The sequence below is a fragment of the Molothrus aeneus genome, chromosome 2 (genome assembly GCF_037042795.1).
Source record: "Molothrus aeneus isolate 106 chromosome 2, BPBGC_Maene_1.0, whole genome shotgun sequence".
In the NCBI taxonomy this organism is placed as follows: domain Eukaryota; kingdom Metazoa; phylum Chordata; class Aves; order Passeriformes; family Icteridae; genus Molothrus; species Molothrus aeneus.
This window is the reverse complement of record NC_089647.1, coordinates 16,631,708-16,657,584: the sequence shown is the minus strand read 5'-3', so window position 1 is coordinate 16,657,584 and position 25,877 is coordinate 16,631,708. Positions and strand designations below refer to the sequence as shown.

Genomic DNA, 25,877 nt, shown 5'->3' with positions numbered 1-25,877 from the left:
TTGAGAGTAAAGCCAGGGGAACAAGGCCCTGGCTAAAGGGCTAAACAGATCAACCTAAAGACATCAGATCAAAATTAAGCTTTATCCTACTACAAATAAGTGATCCATAATCTAAATTGAAATAAGGGTTTCAAATTCCTTTATTAACAAGTAGTTTTTGTCTTGTCCTTTTAAATTTGTGCAATGTTTATTTTACAAGTGTTATCTGTCAAAAATTATTCAGCTTGAAGGAGTTTCAAAGGACGTTATGCATTGAAAGTAATGAATGGGCTTGGTTTTGTCCCTATCCTTCAAAAATGTTCAATTGTTCAGTGTTGAACTTTATAAATTTTTGCCATCAAACACCAAACTAAGTTTACTAACTGGACACATAAAGGAGCTGAATTTTCTAAGGTTCAAAATATTAATTAATTAATCTAATTAATTAATCTAATTAATTCAAAAAATTAAACAGAATCCCAAAAGAGGAGCCAGGGTCAAGTTCTTTTAAATCATACCAAAGAAGTTTTCAGAGGTCTAACTCCTCTTCCCTTTTCCATCAGAGCTGCAGACTTGGTTGTTTTCAAACAAGTTTTCTTCCTTGTTTTCAGTTTTGTTTCATATTTTAATAAATAATGAAAAATGACCTTCAGAATGAAAGGTGGAATTGGGGATTGGACCACTGAAATGGGATCCCAAGTTTAAATCCAGACTGTTTTCAGCTTTTCACCCTAAAAATAAGGACAATTACTTTACTAAGTCAACTAAAAAGTAAATTTAAACCAGTATGTTTACGGAGCCTTGTGAAGGACATAAAGATGAAAGTGCAACTTCAGTGAAGTTCTTGAATGACCCGAAAACAGGTGAAACAGATGGCGACATTTGAGCAATGAATTTCCTTTGTGTAATGGTTTCTGTAGCTACATAGGAGCTGGAATTGCTAATAACTACATCTTTACCTCTTCATTGACCTAACTGGTCCTAAAGTACTAATGAGTACAGCTTATTCACTCAGTTCTGAACTGTTATAATCACTGGAGAGGGATTGGCAAAATAAGTTTTAAAACCTTGTGATTTTGTAATATAAATGCTCTAACAATTCTCTTTCAGAAGTATATGTTAAGTTTATAACGTTAAAGAGCAGCATATTTCTGAGTAGCATTTAATAAAACAAGATGTGCATAGCAACTGAAGGAAAAGGTGTGAGTAACCTTGAAATAGTGCTGGGAGAAAGGACACAGGAAGGGATGAGGCTGACCCTGGGCCCTCACAGGGCATCTCTTCCTTTTGGCTCACTACCTTCAGCTGAACACCAGTATTGAGGAGTTTCCCTACTGCATGTTTCAGCTACTCCTGAAATTCCTATTGTCTAGTAGTGAATTTCTTCAGTATGTAATTCACTATTCGTTTAGTAGTGAATTTCTCTATCATTTAAATTACTAAAATGCCCCCAGATATGAAAGAAATATGGAAGGAATTACAGTTTATGCTATTTTATTTGTTGTGTACATTCTGTTAAGAATGTTGATCACCTAAGAAAAGTTGCCCTCTTTGAAATGAAAGTAGTTTGAAGGTGGAAGTTAAGGGCTCAAGGGTTAGGTTTTTGTAGACAGACATGCTTGTTTTTGTTTTGCACAGTTGTACGTTGACAGCCAATTCTTCTGAAGCAATGTTAGACTTGTGTAGGCATAATAATACTTTGAAAAAAATTATTGAGGAACTTCATTTGCAACTGACAAAACAACATGCAAGGCTGTTAGCTCACCCTCCCCTAAAAAGGTATTCTTGGTTGCCCTCTTCATATGGCACCTACTTTCATCATTCAGAGTATTTGTGAATGTGAATTTCATGGCTAGGAACCTTAGTGTTTGATGTAATCTCTTATGAGAAAGGATCCTCAGCTACCTTATTGGAGAGTACAAAGACAGATTTTCTGCAGAAGTGCAGAGTAATTTGGCAAGAGGCACTGGGCACAAGCTGGAATACGGGAAATTCCAGTTAGATATTAGGACTTTTTTTTAAACAGAAGTATGCTAAGCACTGAAACAGATTACCCCAGAGATGTTATGGAATCTGTGTCCTCAGAGGTGTTCAAGACTAAGCTGGATGTGGCCCTGAGCAACTTGAGGCTTTGAGCAGGGAGTTGAACTAGATGACTTAGAGAAGTTCCTTCCACCCTGTTATTCCATTATTCTGTGCTTATGGCTGCTTTAGAAGTGTGTCTTGTTTATTGTAGTACATAGAAACAGAACTATTTTTAAGTGTTTCCCATTTTAAGATATATTTGGGTTGCAGCCAAACAACCAATATTTCTCCATGTTTGGCAGCCAAAATAAATACAAAAACATAAAAGAGCAGAAAAGAAAAGTTTCATAGTCTTAGATTATCATTGAAAATTTGCCTGGTGGTACTATGACACCAGATTTGGAAAAATCAAAGCACTGCTGTGAATGATTTGAATAAATGAGGTAGTGCTCACAAATAGATGGTGCTAATATATTTTCATAAGGCACACTTCATTTGTCTAGCACTCTGGGAGGCAGTGCTGGGTCTTGCCTTCATGCCCCTTAAAATCTTTGAAATAGTGGAAAATAAACAGTTTCAATGTAAGGCAAAAGGAATTCTGGCAACAAAGCCAAATTTGCTGTAATACACTACAGCTGTATTCACCCTCTAGTTTTGTAGGGCAGAGTTCAAGGATCCTCACTCTATGGATAAAAACAAAAAATAGGACTGTATTTGATCACAAGAGACCATGCACACCTAAAGTGTGCAGTAGACTCCTGGTATGAGTGAGAGTACCATCTTAACTTTTAAAAGTTTCAATAGATTGTTGCCTCTGTCTCCTGTTGCCTATGCATTCCAACTAGCTAAACTATGGTGCTTCCAGCTGGATTCTTTGGGCCATTGGTACCTATTTTCTTCTTTCTGAAGAGCTGCTGGTGGGTGATCCTCTGATGGTGCAGCTGATTCGTTTTTAAGTTGTTTTTCATTCTCTCCTAGTATAGGCAGACTCCTTTTCTCAGAGTGATTCCAACACTCCAAGTGCTCTGATGCACTTAATGTTGTGCTTTTACTTCAGATGTGCTTTGCACAGTTTCTCCTGCTGATCTTGGCCATCAACTGACTTTTGTTGAAGAGAATACTTGCAGATCAGTGTGGAATTTCTGTTGGCAAGCATGGAGGGAAAGATTGTGTTTCAGAGGTAGCTGTAGATCTCAGAATCTTCCATTTGGAAATGGCCTCAATGTAAAAGAATTACATTACAAATGCAAATTCTTAGGACCAGGATTTCAATAACAAATGCCAAAAACTGACACAAATGAATGGAATTAGAGGGCATCTAGTTTATCATTTAAGTCTTCTATCAAGGAGGTGCAGGGAAAAAAGGTCTCCTGGAATCCTAAGACAAAAAATAATTCTCAAAATCAAATAGATTCCTATCACAGTATCATAAGAGTTAAGTTCCTATGATTTCCCTTGTCTATTTAATCATATTTAATGAATATTTATCTGAGTGATAACTAAAAGACACATATTAATCAGAATGAGAATGCTTTCCTGATTAATTGTTCAAACTACTGTGAGATCAGCACAAATGAAATCTATATTGTTAATATGCTGCTGGGGGCAGTTCCCATTTACCAAGATAATTTACATATCATTTGTATCTGCCTTGCTCCCGGCTGGCCCTCTCTTGGTTAGACTGGCTGTGTCTGTGCAGCACGTAGGATTGAGCTCTCCTTGTCCTTGGTTGCTCCATTTCTGTTTGTACACTTCCAAACACTGGTCATTTATTGTTTTACCAGTTAATATTCATCCCTCATTTTCACTGATTCTGGAATGCACACAGCCCATTAATAGGAATGTGGTTTAGTCATATGAAGTGTGGCATCTGTGTTGTTGCTGTAGCAGTTATTTTCCCTGAAAAACACGCGGCCAAGTTAAAATGAAGAAGGAGATTTGTCTGCTTGCTCTTTGCTGCTCTTTGGGACAGGTTTAGGAAAGACAGGTCCTGTTTGCCTCACCTGATCTCCTCTTATGACAGGGTCACACACTTACTGGATGAGGAAAAGGTTGTGGATGTTGTGTACCTTCAGGAAGGCCAAATGCTGCACCTGTCTCATGACAACCCAAAGCTGCCTGGTGAGAAAGGTGTTGGCTGTGCTGGTCACCAGCAGCTGAGCATGAGCCAGGGTGCACCCCAGTGGTTAAGAGCCCAGTGGAAGCCCATTTATCAGCAATAGTGTGCCAAGCAGAAACAGGGAAGTGGTCACCCACCTGCACTTGGCGCTGGTAGGGCTGCACTCTAAATCCTATATTAAGTTTTGGGTCCCTCTCTGCAAGAAAGGTGTTGAGGAGCTGAAGCATGTCCACAGAAGGGCCACAAAGCTGGTGAGGGGACTGGAGCAAAAGTCTTACAAGGAGGAGTTGAGGGAGCTGGAGAAAAGGAGTCTTGGGGGGACCTTCTCTCTCTGTCTACGACTGCCTGAAAGGAGGGTGCAGGGGCCAGGTGGGGGTCAGCCTCTTCTCCCAAGTAACAAGTGACAGAACAAGGGCAAATGGCCTCAAGTTGTGCCAGGGGAGCTTTAGGTTGGATACTAGGAAAAATATCTTCACCAAAACATGAAACATTGGAACACACTGATGATGTTTGAGGCACGATCCCTGGAGGTATTTGAAAGTTATGTAGATGTGGCACCTGGGGACACAGTTTAGTGGTGGACTTGACAGTGCTGGGTTTATGGTTGATCTTGATGGTCTTGATGGTCTTTTTCAACCTAAATAATTTTTTCTTAATTGTTTTTTCCTAAACTCTACAGGGACTCTGCAATACTTTTTGCCATCACTGTACTTAAAAGTAAATTAGAGGAAAATGACCTGCCCTGTCAAGACAGGGTGGTGAGGACAAGAATTTATTTTTAAAATTTCAAATGTATCTCCTTTTCTTCTTTCCTGCCTTATTATCTTTTTTTTAAAAAAATACATTATTCCTGTTTATTTTCTGCTAGAACTGTCTTTGATTTTAAAAGGTCTCTTGGTGATTTTGATATGCTAGCTATAAAAAATAGGTCTAGAGGGTATTATTTCAAAGATACTACTGTTTTGGGATCCCATTTAAGCTTTCTCATTGCAGAAACCTCACTGAGTTTTAAGGCTTTAACAAAATCAAGACTCTTTGTCACTCTAATTGACTGCTTATGAATAAACCACGGTATCCATGTAACTGAAATCAGATCCAGTTGAATATAATCTTGATATAGAATTAAGTCTTCAAATTGATGTAAAGTATAACAGAGATACATAGATACAAGTGTAGGGGAAATGGTTTAAATTATTGTAAATTTAAAATTAAATAGATGTTCTCTAGATTTTTTTTTTATAAATTCAAGTTTAAGACTGATTAAGAAATTTATTATGGAAATCAAATTACCATATTTGAATTAAGTTATCTAAGTCTTCTTTTATTCTTAGGCATGAATACTCAATAGAGACCAGGAGACCATAATTTCCATAATGCTTAATAGGTTTTGAAGAATCCATAATTTAAACAGATGTAGCTCACTGTCAGTCAGAGATAATAATCCTAAACTTTGTTACCAGCTTTTATTAAGTGTCTTTATGAAGCCTGTTTGGGGTATTTGAAGTGTGTTGTGTTTTCTTCCTGGTTCGTCCTGTCGGAGCCCTGTCAATATTCAGAGTTGCCCATCCTCAGCAATCTTGTGTACTGAAAATAAATGAGCCAGTATGTCACAGAGATTAGAAGCCACTGCCACACTTTTCCCCATGAAGGTATTGCTCTGCTGAAAATGCCAGAGAACTGAATTTTCTAGAAGCCTTGCAGTCTTCTGGAACCTGGCAGAATTGCCTTCGGAAAATTGTGACAGTTTCCTGGCTGAATGATTTTTCTTGATCAGTCTTTAGATAAAGGAAGGGAGGCAGATGTTTTCCATCAATTTTACTTGTACACTTCTTTCTGTAAAGGGAAGAGGCATAAAGTGTTGGCTTAAGGCTTTACATTCTGTGTGCAGACAACTGCAGATGCTCAAATCATCTACTAAAACAAAGTGATGTTTTTGGTCTCTTGGCAACTCTAGTCATTAGAATTTCTATTAAAAAACCAGGGTATGTTGGGGTGATATTAGAGAATCAGTATGTACTTGTCTAGAGAAAGTTTGAATATCAGTCTGCAATTACTGACAGAGAGAAAGAAAAAGAGAAAGAAAGAGAAAGAAAAAGAAAGAAAGAAAGAAAAAGAAAAGTCTAGTATTGCTCTATCCTATTATTCGATGATGTATTATTTATCATTTATCTCCTAGTTGTTCTTCAGGATTTAGTTCCTGAATCAAAATTATTATCTGCAAAATTCGGGTTTTTCCTGATAAGTTAATTTCAGCTCTCATGTTTGAACAGATGCCTGAAAATCTGCTGGGGATAAAAATTTATATTTTGAGAATGAGAAGAGAAATAACAACACAAAATGTACTAGTCCAGTGCTGGTGTTGTAAGTTTGGGGGAAAGCCAGCAACTCAACAGTTCTGAAGATATGATAGGCCTAACAGTAACAAGGGAGTACTAAAATTGTACATACCAAGGAAGCAAAAGGGAAAAGCCAATCCTCCCTTACCCCACCAAGAAGAAGCCAAAACACCAACTTGTAGCCTAAAAAGTTATTTATTCTGTTGTGAAGTCATTCTCTGTTGCTACAAGTTAAATTTTTGCAGATGGATATACAAGATGTTTCTTACTTTATGTGCTGTTCCCCTGGAAAGCATAAAAATGAATGTTTAAAAAGAGTTCTTTTGTAGTTTTGAGTAAAGTATTTATGTTAGTTAGGTGTCCTGGTGTAATTCCAAATACAAAATTACATTTCCAGCCCAACATAGGGGGGGAAATTGTAGAAGATTTATTTGGATCTAGTTGTTTATCCTCTAACATAATTTTTGAGTGTGATTAACTGATTAACTTAATTTTACAACTTCATATTTTCTACTAAGAAGGAAAAAAAATCAAACCAAAAACTTGTACATTTCTCTCCTATGGGTCCTACATATGGCTAATATGTACTAATACCATAACTCTTGCATTTAAAGGAAAAAACACTTGCATTTTTTCCACTTACTTCATGCATGGTCTTACTACTGCAATTGTAGATGTTAAAGCAAATGATAATGCTAAACTAGTGGAAAAACAGTCATGTTGGCAACCACTATTATGCATGACTGTTAGTTCACTTTTATAAGTACAGTGTTTTTCCAGGGGACATCACCTATAAGAAATTTTTCACTTGCATGCTATTAGCAAATTAAACAGCCCTATATTGTTATCTTGTAATGTTCCATTACAATATGTGATGGCAAGGCAATGCATTCTGATCTCCTCTTTTTCACTCTTTCCCCAGTGAAAAGGCAGAGTCTGAAGGTTCAGATCAATGCCACAGATGACACTGTTTGCATGAGGTATCTTCGACCGAGTCAAAGCACCAAACTAGAAGGTTTTGTCCTGGGTTATGGAAGCAACTTCTTTTCTAATCAGTACATCCCTTTACCTTCAGAAGGAAAAAACTATGTAACAGAGCTCGGTAAGACATATTTGCTTTGTATTGAATTATGGGAAGAAACTGAGGAGAGTATGAATGTTTTGTTCACCTAATTTTTTGTTTTATTGGGTTAGCTCTTATTGTTTCTTTGTGTTTTTTTAAGGTTGCTGTAAAGAATTTCAGTGGAAAGTGTAATTAGCCGGTCCTTCAAGGAGAACAGCTAGTTCTTCTTGTCTGGAAATTTTGCTTACTGGTATTTGTTTTGGAGATTTTCGTTTTAGTGAGAGCCTGCATTACACTTGAACAACTCACACATCAGATGGGATGGTTTGCCTGAAGATGCAGCTATAAAGGAGAATAGCAGAAAAATGTACATGCTTTTAACAAACAATAGAAGAAGCAGTGAAAGAGTCTTGAGAATTGTGTGGTTGATTCCTTTTGACAGAAACATTCATATCAACATGATGCCTCTTCTTGTAGGGATCTACTCCCGTATTGCATGTTATAGACTAACCTCTAACTTCCATGTCAGAAGTTACCAATGGAATTCCATGAGCTGTTTTATGGAAGAGATTAAACCATGTCATGAATGCTATATCCTGTTATCTGGAATAGGGAGAAGGAAGGAAGAATGAATTGTTAAAACATTGATTTATCAGGATTTGACCTGTTAAACCCCTAAGATTTTCCTATTGATTTCTTTAGATTTTTCTAGCCTGAAATGAATCAATTTACCCTCATCATTGTTATGCTGGTGGTCTTGGTGTAAAGCAAGGGAGAGGAAAGGATGCATGAGCATAGAAGTAATAACCGTAATGTTTTTGATGTGTTCAGTTAAGGCCATTGTGGGTGTCTGCTTCAGACTGAAAACTGCAGAATAAAAACTGAAAAAGTAAGATGTTAGACACAGAATAATTAAGATATGGGAGACTGATAGGATCACTGTGGCAAAGGTTAACTTTCCTTTTCATGAGTTGGTACTTCTGGGATCTCTCTGTAATTCTATCACCCACCCAGTGTTTGACTTCATAACCATCACTTAAGCTGGGTCTGGCTTACCTGATTCATCCTATGTGTAAATTTTGAATCAGTTCACTAAGAATAATGTACAGGATTTTCTGTAGTATACTGTGCATTAGGCATAACAACACCTGCTGCAGGAGTAGTGAGGATTAATTTTTGAGGATTAATTTTTTCAGATACTCAGATCTTAGGGAAGAGCGAAAAAGGACTGAATGTAACATTGTGTAAGATCATTTTAACTCCCTATGTAATAGAAGCTTTTTTATCTAATGTTTTGCAAAACTGAAAGCTCAAGGTCACCTGGAATTTCAGGTGTATTGATATTTTGTAGCTGTAACCTTAACAGTTAATGGATGGTCTCTAGGCTCCTTTCTTTAGTTCCACAGCACATCAGAGCACTGACCATATGCATATCCATTTGCTGTAGGGTGTCTGGAGAGGAAAAAGCACAAATGTTGAGGAATACTCTTCCTTTATGATTATTTCAAAGGAGAATAATGTCAAAATTTTATCTCCCTCATGCTGATAGAAATTGTCAGTTTCCTTGTGACAATAAATCTATGCTTGTGACTTCTGAATGTCCAGTAACTAAAAATGGAAAATGCAACATAATATAGGTAGCAAAACAAGCATTTCTAACCTTCAGAAAAATGAAGATTTTGAAAAGACAGGAGTAAAAGAAGTTATCAGCAATAAGTACTTCAAGTTGCAAACATTTATTTGAGGCAATTACCAGTACGTTTATTGGATCTGTTGGTTTAAGTGGTTTAAGTTGGTTTAAGTTGAGAGATTTAGGGTTAGATTGAATGCCTTGGGGACTTATTTATTGGAAGCAGAGAGTGCATAATCTTTCCCATTTCACAAATATTAAACACAACATTAAACTGCAGCTTTGACTGTGCTTTCCAAATATGTATGGAACACGAGCTAAAGCAATAAACATCAGTTGTGCTTTTGGCTCTACTTTAGAGTGACTTGTGTGGCAGAAATGAAGACAGAGATGATTGCTAGCACACTCCCTCCTCCCCATCGTATTTAGGGATCAGTTGCTGGCAGAAACTGGAAGAACTGCAGAATGGTTCTCAATTCTAGGAACAATGAGTAAGTTTTATTGTGGCAGCCAGAGACCTCAGCTCTAGCATATACTTTATATTGATTTTAGAAAAAGCAAGGTGTTGTAGAGGGACAATAAAAATACTCTCAAGAAATATGCCAAAGATATAAACCCTTTAGACTCTATTGCTGAAAAATCTCAAATTATCTTTGTACTTCTAGTACAATGTGATAAAGTTGGCCTAGTATATTGTCTTCATATTAAGACAATGTACTTTTAAATTTCACACTCAAGGTTGTCAATCCCATGTTCTAGATACTCTAGTGATCCAAGTGCTGCTGCACACTCTAAAAATAGTCTTCAGTGTGTTCCACACATTTTTCCACAGTCAAAACAACTAGGTTTATACAAAAAAAAAAAAATCATTCCTTTTTTTCCTGAGAACTCCTATTTGGTCCTCTCATGCTTTGACTTATCTGAATTTTACAGAAAGCAGGTGGTTTCCCTGAACAGTGATAGGTGAGGCATTTATTGAGCAGAATGTGGAAGAAGTGGTTCCCAAATATGAAAATTTATTGTGGTCTATTTAGACCAGGACTAATGCAATTTAATGCTTCCTCCCTTGTCAGTTTTAGTAGTTCGTGGAAAGAGAAACCTTGCCCAGTCAATTTAGGGACTATGATCACAACCTTAAATCAGTCTGTAGTGAAAGGTAAAGATGAGAAATGGATGTTTAATGGCATTTGTTACTCTCTAAAAGGTTTGTATGTGTTTCTAATGCATTAAGGAGCAATGCTGTGGAATATAATCCCCTGGGAGAGAGATTAGATCCAGGAAAATGGAAGATCCATGAAAGTGGATCTTGTGCTGGTAGTATTAAAATTGTTTATTCTGTGAAAATTTTTAAGGAAAAATTGTAGAGATACACAATCAGCTGTAGACACTGCTAAAAAAAAACAACATTAATTTATGTGTTAGGTTAATGTAAAAAACACACAGACCTCACATACAAGTCATTATTCCCTTCCTAAAACACATCAGTCCTTTAAAATATAATTTCTCCTTTCTAAAAAAGAGTGTCTACAAGTAGAATGAAGTGCCTTGCAGACATTTCCACATTTCTTTGATTTAGTTCTACATCCCTGGTTTTGTTAATGGAGCAGCATAATTGGAATTTTGTTTGGGATAATTGTCCCCAGTTGGAACTGGAATATAGAAGATGGCAATAAACACAACAATATATATTTGTAAGACCCAGAAATTCTATATTTCCAACCCGTTGTAGATTAATATGAAATTTATTGTCAGTTTTTCTGCTGGGTCTCACACTTTTATGATCCTGTTAACAGGAAGCTTGAAGTCAGCAGATGTATTTATTTATAAAATTACATGTCTACAGATGGATATATTTTTAAAGCAATTATAAAGGACATGACATTTCCTAGGATTTTCAGAAAAGATATATGATTTTGTACATGTGATATTCACCTACATTTCATCCATTAAAATATTCAGCACCTCACTGCAGTAATTCTTATCTTAAAATATCTCTTTTCCCTTCGTTTAATTATATAGTAATTGTGGCAGCAATTGGATAACATTATCAACAAATTGGGATCTGCCTGCAGAGGGCATGGGCAAAGAGAAAAAGATCCTGTTGGATTTCCTGAACTTGTAATGAGCTTCTGCTGGCAGCAAAGTCTTAAGCAGCTTCATGCTCTAGCAGATAGATCTGAATATACTGAAATGTCAATGACAAGGCAGCAGCAAAGTTTGTTCCCAAGAATTGTGCCTCTGTTTCAGGCCACCAGATGTGGTTTGTGCTGAGTGTACTTTATGTGCTCACATGACAGTAAACAATATGATTTTTGGTCATGAAAGCTATTCAGTGTCAAAAGATATCGAGAGGTTAATTCCGCTACACTGATAGAAAGGTGAATGGACCCATCCAAAAGCTCTGGGCTTGACTTAAAACTTTATCTTAATTTTTTCAGTCTTCCTGACTTGTAAAGAAAGTACTTGCTTAAGAGATTTGTGTCTTTTCTAACTTGTCTAGGAAGATTGCAAGCCCACCTCCTAGAAATTGTTGATACTGTTGGAGAAACCCAAAAAGTTGGGTGGACGCAGGAATTTTTGCAAGAATGAACAGCAATTACTTAACAGAATGAGCAAAATTATTTTCCCTTTCAGTTTCTAAAACCAGCTCAAAGTTGGGCAATGCTTTTACTTTTCCTTTTCTTGCACAAGATTGCACAGTGTAAGAGGAGAATGTATTGGTAATCCTGCTTCATAACACTGCCAGTAAGTGTTGTGTGAATTTCATGTTTATGTATGTATATGAGAGGGTTCTAGTACCACCTTGAGCACATTGTAGAAAGCGTAACTCAAGGATCTGTGCTAGGGCAGTGATTAGCTAAAAGATCTTGCTGTGCAGTTTCTTATCAGTTACCAGAGACTGGCAGTTGTATTAGCTGCGTGCTTTTCAAGATGCCAAATAACATGAATGTTAATTCAGCATTATGTTGCCTCCTGCTAACTTCCCAGAAAGCAGGTTCCCATTGCTAATGCTAGCAGAGCCTAGTGGAAGGGAGGAGCTGGAGGTGTCCAGCAGATGCCCCTTCCTCTAGAAAAGTGCACTGATCAGCAGCAGGATCATTCATGCCAGCCTCTTTGTCCCAATTCTCTGTCTTCTCCCATGCTTGTTACACTACAATACTTTCCATCCTCCCCTTCCTCCAACTTTGTCCTTAACAACATCCCATGGTAAGTTTTTAGCAATCTCTAAATATGGATTAAGGGCCTGCAACCTGAAGCAAAAAAATACTTTGTTTTGATTTCTGAATCCAGTGGTCCATGAATTCTAATGATGCATTTGTAACACTATTTTAAGATTCTAAGTTCTATCTACGTTCATCAGTCAGTTCATACTTACATTGTTTTGCTTGCAAGTGCATACTGGCTAGGCCCTGAATAGTGTGCTTGAACAGAGGCAGACTTTCCTAGCATTTTGTAGTGTAGTGTTAGTTGCCTGCTGCCATTGATTTGATAGCCTAGCTGATGGCATGTGAAAGTGTTCTCCTTTGTTAATCTGATATGTCAGTGGCACGTATTTTTGTTACATTCTGGTTGTCTTCATAAGCTATTAAGGTGGATAATAGAAGCTTTATTCTTTTAATAATTTAATTTATTAATATAATAGCCTATGTTTGGGGAATTATACCACTAATAATTAGGCATGGATTTATGGAGGAGCACTTCTCTGGTACATGTGGGCATTTTCCTAGAGTATTTTGTGGTTAAAGAATTGAAGGTGGTCATTCTGTGGACTTTATTTCTGATCTGAAAGGAGTTCTTAGCCAAGATATTAGTTGTTCTAGCCTTAATAAAGGGGGTTAGACAGTAATAGATTGAAAAAAGTGGTCTTAGAGTAGCAGCCCTCCAAGAATGTCTTAGGCATCAAGGAGCTACTAAGATTTTCATAGCAAACTGACAAATGTATTTCAAGCTTAACTTGTTAAAGCATGCATTGTTTGTAGTGATCCTTCATTTATGTGGATCCTCATAGGTCTGTATTTTGCATCTTCATCATATATGTCTCTGTTATATACTGATTAATGTTGAAATTATTTTAGAGGCAGATGCTGGGTTCATGCATCTGTGTCCAGACATTTCAACATTGATCTTAATTACGTAACTATCCTTTTCTTACTAAATGCAATTCAGAAAAACTAAGAAATATTCAGTTGCAAACAGGATTTTCTGTACTCTGTGGTGTAGTTTGCTTTTACTTGAGGTTATAATTTTATTTTTCAAACAAGCTTCTCTTTTTAAATATATTTTCATGCAAATTGCTGATTTGTTCTGTGAATCATAATTACATCCAGTCAAACATCCATATTTTTTTGACTGACTATCGCATTTTCCTACCTACCTTCTATTTCAGCAATTTATCTCTTAAGCATTACATGAATTAGTGCAAATTATGGTTTTATTTGAGTTCTGGTATTCTGCAGAATTTTCATTTTCTTCTGCTGTTTTACTCACCTCTCCCCAAGATTCCTGCTTCTTATAGACATGGATCTGTCTATAAGAATCCATGGAATCCATGGATTATGACTGTATAGGCATCATAAAAGAACACAGATTATCATGAAATATTTCCTGTAACTTGACAGAATTTAATACATGGGTGAGGCAATGTTTGAACGCCCTGAAAATGAATTGAGTCATAGTAGCATCAGATGATTTCAGCATTGTGATGATGACTGATAGTCATATTTCTCAGCAAGACTGAATCCGTGTAGAAACTCAGTAGTCTTCTGAACTTACTAAAAGAAATGTTGATTTGCAGTGGAAGACTAAGAAACAACTCCCAATTCTAATGAGTCAGGGCTCATTATATGATATTGAAAAAGCTCTCTGCATTTTTTAATTTCATGTGTCTTGGATATAGAATGTATATCTGCCCAGAATAAAAGCATTTCAAGGCATGTGCCCTCCTGTCCATGCATAATGCTTTGGTACTGTGCATAAAACCAATGAATTTAACTTAAATTAGAGTTGCTCTACTCTTAATATCTATATAGTAGCATGGGTAATTGTGCTCAGGAATCATGGAATCATATTTCTAAATTAAGATATAGCTTAAACACAGTACAGAAACTTATTGTTGTATCCCATGTATTGAGTGGATTTGTTTAACAAATTCATTTTCTGATTTCAGTTAAAATGATCATAATAGTGTCTTAAGTTCAGTGGTTCTAAAGAAGTGGTACTTTTTAAACCTGCCTCTTCTCTAACAGCTCTCTCTCAATATCTAGTCTCAGCCTCTTTTCCTAAATGCTTCCTTTTTTAGGTTGTATTACAGTCAGAAGAGCCATGAATCCTCTGGAAAATGGGAATGTGTTGTATTCTTTATTAAGGCAATATTTTGAACTCACCAAAATAAAGCTTAATGAACAGCATATAGCACAAAATATTTCCACAGAAAACACTTTGTTACAGAACAAGAACACCTGCTAGAACTAATGAATCCTGAAAGCTGCCAGGTTTTGTAGTGAGGCATTAACAGTCTTTGTGTATTGCCATATTTTGTTTAGCACTTATCTATTTCTATACTGCTACACAAGTCATTTCTGATTTCAGCCAGAATTAATTTTTCCATTTATGGAGCAGGGAAAAACTGTTTCAAAGTATTTTAATAGTTTTCTTTCACAATTCTTGGACATTTTACTGATAAACCCATAAATTCTTAGTTTTGAAGACTGGCTTTGTAGTTCTTGAACTTTCAAGGTCATGTTTTAAAATAATCCTGTTGAATACTTTGTGAGAGTTATAACATCTCACAAGTGGGCATAAATGCAGAGCAGAAAACTGGGTTTACAATACAGGGAAACAAAATTATTTTAAAGTGTTGTTTATTTCTATTTTTCAGTCTCAATAAAAAAAAATATCCAAGTGGTTACACCACTCCCACGCTTGTGTACCCCTCTCAATATTAAAAAAAATTTTTTTTATTTACACTTTGGAGTTCATTTTTTTAAATGTATTTACACTTTGGAGTTCATTTTTTTAACTAATTCTTTTTTCCACACTGCTTTGAACAGCTGTTTTCAATGCTTATCTTGGTTATTTGGTGCAGATGAAACCCATTTAAATGACTAATTAAACAATTAAGGTACATTCATAGTATGGGTTTCCAGTGCTTTATGTGCACAGAATCAAATAAGTTAGAGTGGTTTTCCCCACACTGGAAGAACTTTTTCAGTAGTACAGCAAGCTTTTGGTTTTTTTGGTACTGCTTTTCCTTTCTCTTTCTTTACAGAAAAGTGAGTGTACGAGAAAAATGAATTATTTCTTAGCAGTTCTGTTTAGCTGGTAGAATTCAAGGTGCCTCTTACACTGAAATACCCAGGAAATTCAGTCTCTTATTTATACTTATACATTTAGATAAATGTATCTAAACTAGAATAAGAATTCTATGTAGAGTAATCCTGTTTTTTAAAAGCAATAGTAAAAATAATTTTGGTCAGTAGAGAGTGAGCCAAATTCTACCCGTGGACATCTTGCTGGAATCTCCTTCTCTCATGTTGCAGTTAAGAGGGAATAGAGCTTGGTTTTAAATAACTAAGAAGGGCAGAAATCTCTGACACCTGGCTTTAAGTGTAAGGGAAAATCTTATTTCTGAAGAGGAATTCCCCAAACTAAAATAAATATCTCAACTTCGTTTTAATCAAATCATTTATCATTTTGAACTCAATGAATTTTAAAGAAAACAGCCTAAAGATCATGAAGATTGGACAATGTGTCAAGAATTCACTAACTATTTGACTTTTTCTTCTTAATTTCAGATTAATCTCTTTTTCAATAAATAGCACAACTGTACTAATTCCTTTTTCCTTCATTTGTAGATGCAGAGCCGCGGTATTTGGTTTCAGTAAGACCAGCACGTGTTTCAAATAACAAGAAATCTTGTTCAGGTATTTTAATATTACTGCATCTCTTTCTTAAAATATTTCAAAGAAAACAGACCCTTGTGCTGGGTTTCTCTGAAAAGATGTTTCTACCTGTAGGCATCTCACTGGGATGCACAAATTCCATATGTGAAAAGGTAAAACATAGGACAGCATTCCCTAGTCAGTAGCCATACACATGGTGCTCAAAACATGAAGATGTACCTAAAGATTTTTTTTGCACAAAATTCTTACAAATGAGAATTGAAATTTAGAATATTAATTTCTGATGTTTAAAGACATTAAAATTATTCTTTCCAAATTACAAGTAAGGATTCCTTCATCCATAGACATGTTAATGTTCTTAGTTCCTCGCTGGAAAATGGTAGTGTGTGTCTGTCTCTATATCAATCTACTACTAAGTTTACTATTGCAAGAAGTTACAGAAAGTGATATTTCCAGCTGAATCTATACACAGCAAAGTAGAAATCTGAATTTTGTTCTCATTGTTTCAAAGTCTTTCTATATGACCTTAATCATGCCATTAATATTGTCAAATCTTACTTTAATATGGAGACTTAATTCTGTACTTTAATGTGGAGACTTCTTGCAGGATGACTGGACTGTTACAAAAAATAAACTCATGACCTATCCCTGGGAGCACTCAAGGTCAGGTTGGACAGATCACGTCTGAGAAACCTGATCCAATTGAAGATGTCCCTGCTCATGGCAGAGGACTTGGACTAGAAGGACCTTAAAAGTCCTTTCCAACCCAAATTATTCTATGATCTTTGGATGATTTTTTTTTCCTAACTCCTGGTAATATTTGGGATAAATCTTTTCTTGCTCTTTGCTAGGTGTAACACAATATGTCTGGAAAGATTTTGGAAAGTGATTTACCCTTCAGATGCAACATATATATGTTGGTTTTTAATGTAGGTTTTGTAGCAACATATTCATCATCAATATAAAAAAGTTAAAACCAGCATGGTTAACATTTCTAAATGTACACACATATATTGGTTGAAAATACAAAACAGGCTGTCACTGGGGCTGGTTAAATGAAGAGGTAATAGGATTAACAAGGTGTGAGTAGAAAGTTAGTAAAATCTGATTCACAACAGTGAGAAAAAACCCTTTAGATCAGTGGCTTATAAATTTTCAGGAAATGTTGGTCACCTGTATGTTTTGAGGAGGTACAGATCCTTTAGAGTTTTGGAATATGTAATGTGATGTAAAGAATATATTGATTTCCTATAGTCAATCATCTTTTAAACACCAGAGATTCTCCTTGGGCAGGTAGTAGTTCATAAACTACAGGTTCAAAATAGAGTCTCTACATAATTTGTTCATTTCCATCTATTAGCATTTAAACTTTTTTAAAAATAAGTTCTTTCTCCCTACAAGAGCTCTGCTTCTTTATATAGAGCAAAGCTGAAGTTCAGTATCCTGAAAAACCTGATTTCAACGTAGTCGGTAATTAAAAGAGAAAATTCCTGCAGATAAAGACACTGATTCAGATCTGCCTTCAGTTAAAAGCAAAAGAACTTTTGTAGGTTTTATTTTACTCTTAAGAATGCTCTAGAAAATATTTATTATGTGTAGATATATTTGCAGTGTTACTGAGAAACCTGCCAAGAAGATACTATTTTTATCACATTCACGGAGACTTTCTAATGTCCTGGACTCTGTCGTGTCTTGATATAGTCCAAGATAGCCAGAGTTTTTAATTTAATCTACCAATAGCTTATTCTTATACTAAGTGTACTTAAACCACCAAATGACCATTTTCAAAAACTAGTTTTAACTGGAATGTTAGGTTGAAGGAATGATGATGTGAAACTGTCACTTTTGAAAATCACATGTTAAAAATAGTGACCATGAAAATTAGAGAACTGTTGTACCTTTCCCTTCAAGCTTAGAAGAGATCATGATTTACTTAATTGTCCATCTGCAAAAACTTTATATAATGCAGGAGAGAGAAATTAACTTCATATGCTCCTTATGTAGGTCGGAACAAGACACAGAAGCCTCTGCAGCTGGTGGTTGGCACCCTCACCCCAACCTCTGTGTTCCTCTCTTGGGGCATCCTTGTCAACCCTCAACATGACTGGACAGCAACAAGTAACTGTGCTAGTGACAGGTAACAACAGAAAAGGACAGGCTTTATTACTACCATGAGTTCACTCAGGGCAGCTCCCTGCTGTGAATAATATAAATTTACAGTGAAAATTAAAATGTGGTAAACAATAGTTCTGAATGTGAAGTCAGTTTTCTCATTTGCTCATGCTAGTGCTTTGCAAATCTTTACTTGACCGCAACTTTAGTGAGATGTCTACATGCTGAAGTACAAATCTTGTATCTCACACTGGATCCTTTGTTCTTAAACTAATGGCCTTAGCTCTACCTTCATTTGTATCTGAACCAATTGAAACTTTGTTGAATTACAGGAAAAATTTCACTTTAGAGTTGACTGAAATAGTGTAAAAGAAGCCTTTTGTTGTGCTGAGGTGGGGGAATGATGCTGTAACACTGATTTTTGTTTCCTTTATTTTGTCTTATCTCTAAAACTGATGCAGTACATCTTTCATTATTTTTCTGTTGTAAGTAAAAAAGGATCTCTTCTGTAAAAAAGGATCTCTTTTATGTCAGTATTTTTGGCATTTACTGGGTGACACAGTGAGTGGGAAACTCAGGAAGGCTCGCCAAGAAGCAGTTTCAAGAGAAGTCATAGTGCAGAAGAGCTTCTCATTTAAGTGCACTATTATGGTTTACTCAACCCTCTGTAGATGAATAAAATTATTTAAATTGCTAATGCAGATGTTTTCCCTACTTGTGTTTCTCTTTATATTCTTCCTTGAATATTTTTACTTTCATTTATATTATGTGAAGCTCTATTCTACTCAACAGTGTTTTGTAAAACTAAAAAGAAACATCGTGAACCCATGGGATGCATCTACATGTTTTGCAACTGTTATCTTTTGGGTTTTAAATGTTCTTTTGGGGTTTTTTTTTGGTTTAGAACATTTCTTTTACCTCTTTAATATTTGTCAAATTTGTAGCTGTCTAATTTAGACTTGACTTTTCTTACTCAGGTGTTCATAAGAAAACTCTAGCTGACACAATTAAACTGGATGTCAAATATAGGCTATGTTAAAAAACACATCCCATTTAGCCAGGATTACTTTTTTCATACCTTTACAAAAGTTTCATACCTCACAAAAGGACTGATCCTTTTCAAGCATCAGAAACTTCTCATGAAAAAATTTTGGATCTTCATCACCAATCAGAATTTCAAACTATTAAAAAAATGTTAGTGTTTGTTAGGAAACAGTTATGGAATGTTAGTAAATGTCCAAGGATGAAATTTGATCAGATTTTTCTTCAATAGAAATAAAAGTTGGTTAAGGCTTAGATTTTGCTCTTTCAATAAAGGAAGAAGCAAATATTTTCCTACTCTGTGAAACTAAAGAAATGAGCTGATCTTGGATGAGCTTGTAAAGTGTTCTAACATAGTGGTTTTATCTTTATGTGATGTGTCAGCACCAATGTTGTGGGAATGAAGAACGCTTCAGGAGAAATCTATATCCCGTATTAATCCACCTGGAAATTCAAGGCAAATGTTATCCCCCAGCATGCCTTCATCAATTCTGTGTTTTCTCCTCAGTAGCTGAATTTTCTTTTTGGGCACTCATTGACTCAAAGTGGGAACAAAGTTTCTAACACAGTTTTTCAGTTAGGGCAGTGTGCTCCTAGTGTCTTGCTATGTTTAGAATATATTCTGAAGTATTCCTCCTCTCGGGGATTAAAGTGCACATTTTATTGAAATATTGTCAGACAGGAGTAGCTAGTTTAAAAACATTTATATCGTTACAAATTATCTTATCAAAGATAGGTATATACCTGTAACCATATTTTATTTTTGCAATCAAGCATAACAAGGCAGTTAATGAAGAGAAGGAAAGTCACCTAAGTGGTGCTCTTATTAATATTACCTTTACTGGACCAAAGTGCTTGTGATTCATATAAAAGATGAAAACAGTTGTCTATGTGACCATGGTGTGTATATCTAGAATTTTAAGAGAGATTAGATCCACATATATTTCTACTCAGTGTGTAGAAGAAAAACTAGTAATTTATTATATTAATTTGAATGACTGTTGATAATGTACAATAAGAAAAAAATAGGAAGTTGTCTATTCTTAGCAAGTTAGTGTTGTGATAAAAGTACAAGACTTAAAAAGCCAGTAACAGATTCACCGAAAATTCAATCTATTTCAGGGCAGTCTACCTGGCTTGATGCTTTTTCATCTGTCATATTCTCCTCACTGTGACGGTTAATCATCCTCAAGATTGCTGTTAGTGGCTGACCTCTAACCTTTGGCATTGGCAGTACATAGCAGTACTCAGAACCTCTTAACTCAGTTCTGTCAGTCAATTTCCCACCAAGGTTTAAAGTTGTAACTCCCCATGACCTGAAATGGAGTCACTGTTCTCAGATTTTACCATCTCCATGTGGATGTTAGGCTTTTGTACAAGTGTTGCATAATAACAGTTATTTCAATGTGTTACTGAGTCAGAAGATAGAAACCACATGGAATAGCGCAATTCTGCTGGCCAAGGTTTTCTCCAGTGCAAGTTTGACCTCAGTGGGATATTCCTTGGAAGATCTGGTTTTGTGAGCAAATGAGTTTGGAATAAGAGGTGCCATATTCTCAAACAGCCTTAATATCTTTTACTGCTTCAGTGAAATTACTGCTTCCTTCTTCAGGGAACATAGTGGTCTTCTGTATCGATGAGATTTTTAAGAAACTCCAACGAAAAAATTTGCTGTGACATTTTTCAACAAACCATTCTTTTGGCTTAACTCCCTAGAGATTAAGAGCATAAGCCAATAGAGTGCTGGATATTACCCTCAAGATAACCCCAAATGCTAATCCCTTGTTGTAACAAAAGTATTCACTGCCATTTTTGTGGACCAAAAATGGAAGGTGAAATTTTGAAGCATTCTTGAAGTGACTATTACCTCTCATCTGACCCTTAGCACTAGAATTTAAAATAAACCAAAAATGTCTAAATCAAAAAACTCAAGTGATTAGTTTTATGTAACTAATGAAAACTACATAACACCAGAAAGTACAGTTGGTGGAACCTTTCTCAGCATCCTCTGCTTTCTGACACCAGTGGAAGACAGTTGATGAGGGAAGATGGCAAAATCACAATATCCTGCTGCAGAGCCACGTTCAGTTCCTCTTTTTTTTTTTACTTCCAAGAGAGTAAGAGGTTTGTTTCCTCTCTGCATAGCTGTGTTCAAACAAATATTAGTGGACAGATCTGTCAAAATAAAAGTACTGGGGCTTCATTTACTCTCCCATCCAAGTCTGAGAAAGAGAGAGTACTCTGTAGATTTTTCTTTCTTTGTATTTGCTTTGATTAGAACACCTCTGTAGCTGGGGGTCAAAAAAGCTGGACTTTGACTTTTACTTCTTTAGGAAGAAAAGTCAGGGGATGGAACAAAACCCATTGTTTTCTGTATTAGATTAAAGCAGAACTTATAGATACAGTAAAGTATAATAATCTAGTGAGTGGATTGTGTAGAAAAACAAACACACTTTCAGATACATGCAAAAATAGTAATTTAAAACATGAAGGTATGTCTATTTTAAGTTAAATGCTGTGACATTTTCACATTGGCATTGTTTTAATTGCTTTACCTGTAATTTAAATGTCCTAATGTCATAGTTGCAAGTAGCAGAACTTTTGTGGTTTATTTTGTTATTATCTGATGCTTAAAAAAAAAGTAAGAAAAACAGTAAGGGAAAACCAGGGAAGAGTCCATACTTAGTCTTTTTGTTGCATAGTACATAGAAGTAGGGTTTTTAAAATCTGAAATTCAGAAAGAAATGTGCATATCTCCTCCTGTGCTCATTTACAAACTTCTATCATTATGCAGCTGCCAACTAAGTCATACTTTGTCTTGAAAGTGTCATACGAAATGTATTTTAAATATAGCAGAATTTCTTAAAGGAAAACATAGAGCAGCAAACACACTCCTTGAGTTTCAGATGCTTTTGAGTTGCTGCTGAGGGAGTACATGCTAAAGCTTGTTTAAACTGGAATGATTTTTTCAGTCTCTCCTTTTTCAGACTCTCACTCTTCCTTTCAGTCATTCTACTAAAAGTTTTAAGTGGAAGAAGTGAATTTTAGTGATTATGTAAGAGTCAAAACTAAACTAGAAAGTGCTTTGTAAACCTCCAACTGGTAACCACCACTAGTGTCATTCTTTCAATTTTTTATATATGCCAGTGTCAGTTACTTTAAAGTAAACTTAGCAGTAAAAAAGGAAACAATATCATCAACTTCACGGGTCAATTTGTGCAACACTCAGTGTATGAAAAATCATAGTTCAAACCATTTCTTTTATTGCTTTCTAGCATTAAATGGATGCTGCACTTCTAATGAAGTCTAACTGTATATAAATAAATACCTCTTATGCTGATAATCTCTTTTAAAAAATTCTGATTACATTTCTGTGAACAAAAAAGAAATGACCTTTCTAATCGATTGTCTCTGGCAACACAAAATCACAGAGCTGGAATGTTCTTGTATCTCCAAGGCTTAATTGTTTGTTTAGTGCTATGTGGGACTAAAATAGTCATGATTAAGTTGTTTGGAGTTTTAGTTGGGACCTGGTTCCAAATAAATCCATGGTATTTATACAAACTGACCTAGTCTTGAAATCTCACAAAACCATCCTTATATAATCTGCCTTATAAGATTTCCAGTATCTAATTGTTTGAGTCTGATTATTTGACTGTGCAAGCATGTTCTGGGTATCTGGCTGAAATGAGATTTGGTTAAAAAATGGAAAAATGGCACTGGAATTCTTGGCAAAACAGTATCATTCACACTGACAGATGAAAACTTAATGTCTTGCCTATCCATCCTAGAATTCTATTTCTTTTAACAGTGAATAAGATTTGCTTCATCTCAATAGCAAAAACCCTCTGTGCTCTTTCTTTAAAATGGTCATTTTATTTTGACTTCCAGTGCAAAAAAAGGCTGTCTCTAAACTGAGCACTGCCTTGCATCACGGAGTTTGAAAAAACAAACTTTGTAAGCTGAACATAGAAGAGAAACAACCTTCTGTGTCAGGCTGAGAGTCTTTTACATTGACTCTGCAGCTGCAGTAATCACTACAGTGGTTGGCCTATGAGTAATCTTATGCTCTTGTGGCTTCCTTTAAATTATGAACTTGTTCTTACTTATTTTATTTCTGCCATCACATTTTGTGTATGTCGTATGTGGAGGCAAGCAAAGTAAAAATATCATCAAAGATACATAATTTCAAGAATGTAGACACTAAACATTCCATGATTTTGCACAAATGTACATGGAAAGAGGCTCTCTTGATGAATGCAGGATCTTTATTCCTCTGCTGTGGCCAATTTTGTTTTTTTTTTTCCCCCCTCATTATTACCGAGATTATTTCTGAGTGAAAAAACCCTCTCACCTGCTCATGGCACCTTCTGTTTTAAATTGTTGGAGTTTTAGCTGTCTATTAAAAAAGGAGGAGGTAAAATTTTTCTGCAGTTCCTAGGGTGGCCTCATTGGTGGTATCTTCAAATGAGTGAAGCATTGCCTGTTAGTGGGAGAGAGGGAGGTACTAACTTTTATGGAGTTTGATAAAAGAGCTCTAATGTTTTATAGAGTGCTAGCTGGCAAAGAAACAGAGTAACCCCTGCAATCATTTGATTAATACTTGTTGTAAATATAAATACAAGAGTATTCAATAAACATTTTTCTGATGAAACGTCCCCCACCAAAACACATAACAAATCAATTAATCAAAATGAATTGTTAAATTAAGTGAAATATTGTTAGGTCTTTATACCTGCTGAGGATCTAGATTGAAATAATTTCTCACCAAGTGTAGCTGGGTGTGCCATCTCCTTGCTGAAACATCAAACCAGCATTCCTAGGAGGATTCCACAGTGCATTAGCTGTTAGGACCCCGTGGCGAGCAATCAGTTTTTCCTTTTCTTACCTCACAGAGATAATGGGAAATGTTTTATTTGAGAAACATGTAGTGTAGCTTTCCCTTCTATGTAAGTATGACAGCACTCTATTTCAGCCTGCCTTATGTTGTTCTGGAGGGGATCTATGCAGATGTTTTGCTGAATGTTTCCAGTTCAGCCAGCTGCATTCATTTTGTGCCTGTATGTCACTGCCACAAGGGGATTGATAGATGTGAGTGGTGACTGGATCTTACTGCTTACTCATGTCTTCAATTATATGTGTTGACTGTTTGATATTGTATTTTTGATGAAAGAAAGGTTTGAAAAAGGGAGAAATTAAAATTACAACAACATTCAATCAGTACAGTGTTCTCAGGCAGACACTGAAATTGCATTTTATTTGGCAGTTTTTTGGTCTGGTTTAACAATGAGTTGTTGTTCTTTGATGAGAAAACATGGCATTTCTGAATTTTTACTCTATAAACAAATGATTGCATTTTCCCAAAAGCACATGGAGATATTTAGATATTTTTAATAGTCAAATGATTGTGACCTGCAAATTCTTAAATGGAACTTCATTTTTATTGCTTTTTATTGAAATGGTTGAGGAAATTCTGTCATCACAGTCAGTGTTTTTAGTACTCACTATGGCAAGTTTCCACTGAAATAATTATACCCTTGGTGAAGTTTTTATAGGCTTGGAAATCTTGGAATTGAGAGCACATTTCTTCTGAGCTGTATGTTTCTCTTTCTAATGGCATAGTTTGGCACAATTATGAAAATCTTGTTTTCAGGTTTTATAATAGTCTTGAATTTAAGTGAAAGATGGGGCCCTTTTTTTTTATTGTGCATGTGTTCTTAGTATTTTAATTTATATTAGAGCGAAGAAATTTCCAGGTGTGGAGACAGCATTAAAAAGTAGAACATTTTGTCCACTAGAAGCAAGTGGGGACAGCCACTTAAAAGCCTATTCATTATCAACAAGTTTTTTTCTCCTCATTTCTGATGCAGCTGTTCTTTTAGATTGTTCAATAACTGATTCAATAACTGAACGGAAGCAGTATACTCTCTTTTCTCCATCACATACAAATGCTTTATTTCTATCCCATTGGATTAAAATAGGTAGGAAAGGGTAAGGATGAGGATGAAAATCAATGAAAATTCCTCTTTCAGACAAGGAAAGAAGGTGACTATTTCCACTTCACATCTCATGTCTGTCTATACTCCAAATCCCTCACCAAAAAACTGTATGGGGTCCAGTAAGAGGCATTTGTGTTGAAGATTGAATTTGTTTATTAAAGGTACATCCTTTGCAAGACAGTGACAGGGAGTTCAAATAAGCTTCTGTTGGTTAATGGCTTTGTGACTACATCCAAATAGATTAAGAGGACAAAGGAGAAGAATTTTTCCTTCTTTTAATGTTGCCAATAATGGATTGGCAACATTAAAATGTTTAAAATGTTCTTTGTCAGTTTAACTGCAATTAGGTCTATTATTTGACATTTGATTAGATCACAGCCCACAGAATTAAGGAGGCAGATTATTACTTGGTAGTCCTGGAACTGAGAGAGGATACTCACTATTTGTCTGTCTTTTTTTTTCCTTACTGTTTTTTTTCTTTCCTTTTCAAGTTTTAAGTTAGACTATATCTTGTTTTGAACACAGAGTAGTACAGTTAAAGAAGTTATGTGAACATAAATATTGATCTTGGAACCTGGTGAAGTACCTGAATGAGCTGAATTGTAGCTCCTGGTTTACATGGAGAATCTATATTTTTGGTGCCAAAAACCAAATTTGATAGTTATGAGATA

General features: G+C 35.6%; 1 protein-coding gene across 1 annotated transcript in view; it reads left to right on the top strand.

The window, feature by feature from the left end:
- The window catches only part of ABI3BP (ABI family member 3 binding protein), a 137,219-nt gene that overhangs the window by 13,050 nt on the left and 98,292 nt on the right, over positions 1 to 25,877 (top strand). Inside the window, exons 2-4 of the mRNA XM_066572001.1 lie at positions 7,382 to 7,561; positions 16,007 to 16,075; positions 18,059 to 18,191. Coding sequence (XP_066428098.1) covers positions 7,382 to 7,561; positions 16,007 to 16,075; positions 18,059 to 18,191 — 382 coding nt within the window. The remainder of the gene's footprint in view (positions 1 to 7,381; positions 7,562 to 16,006; positions 16,076 to 18,058; positions 18,192 to 25,877) is intronic.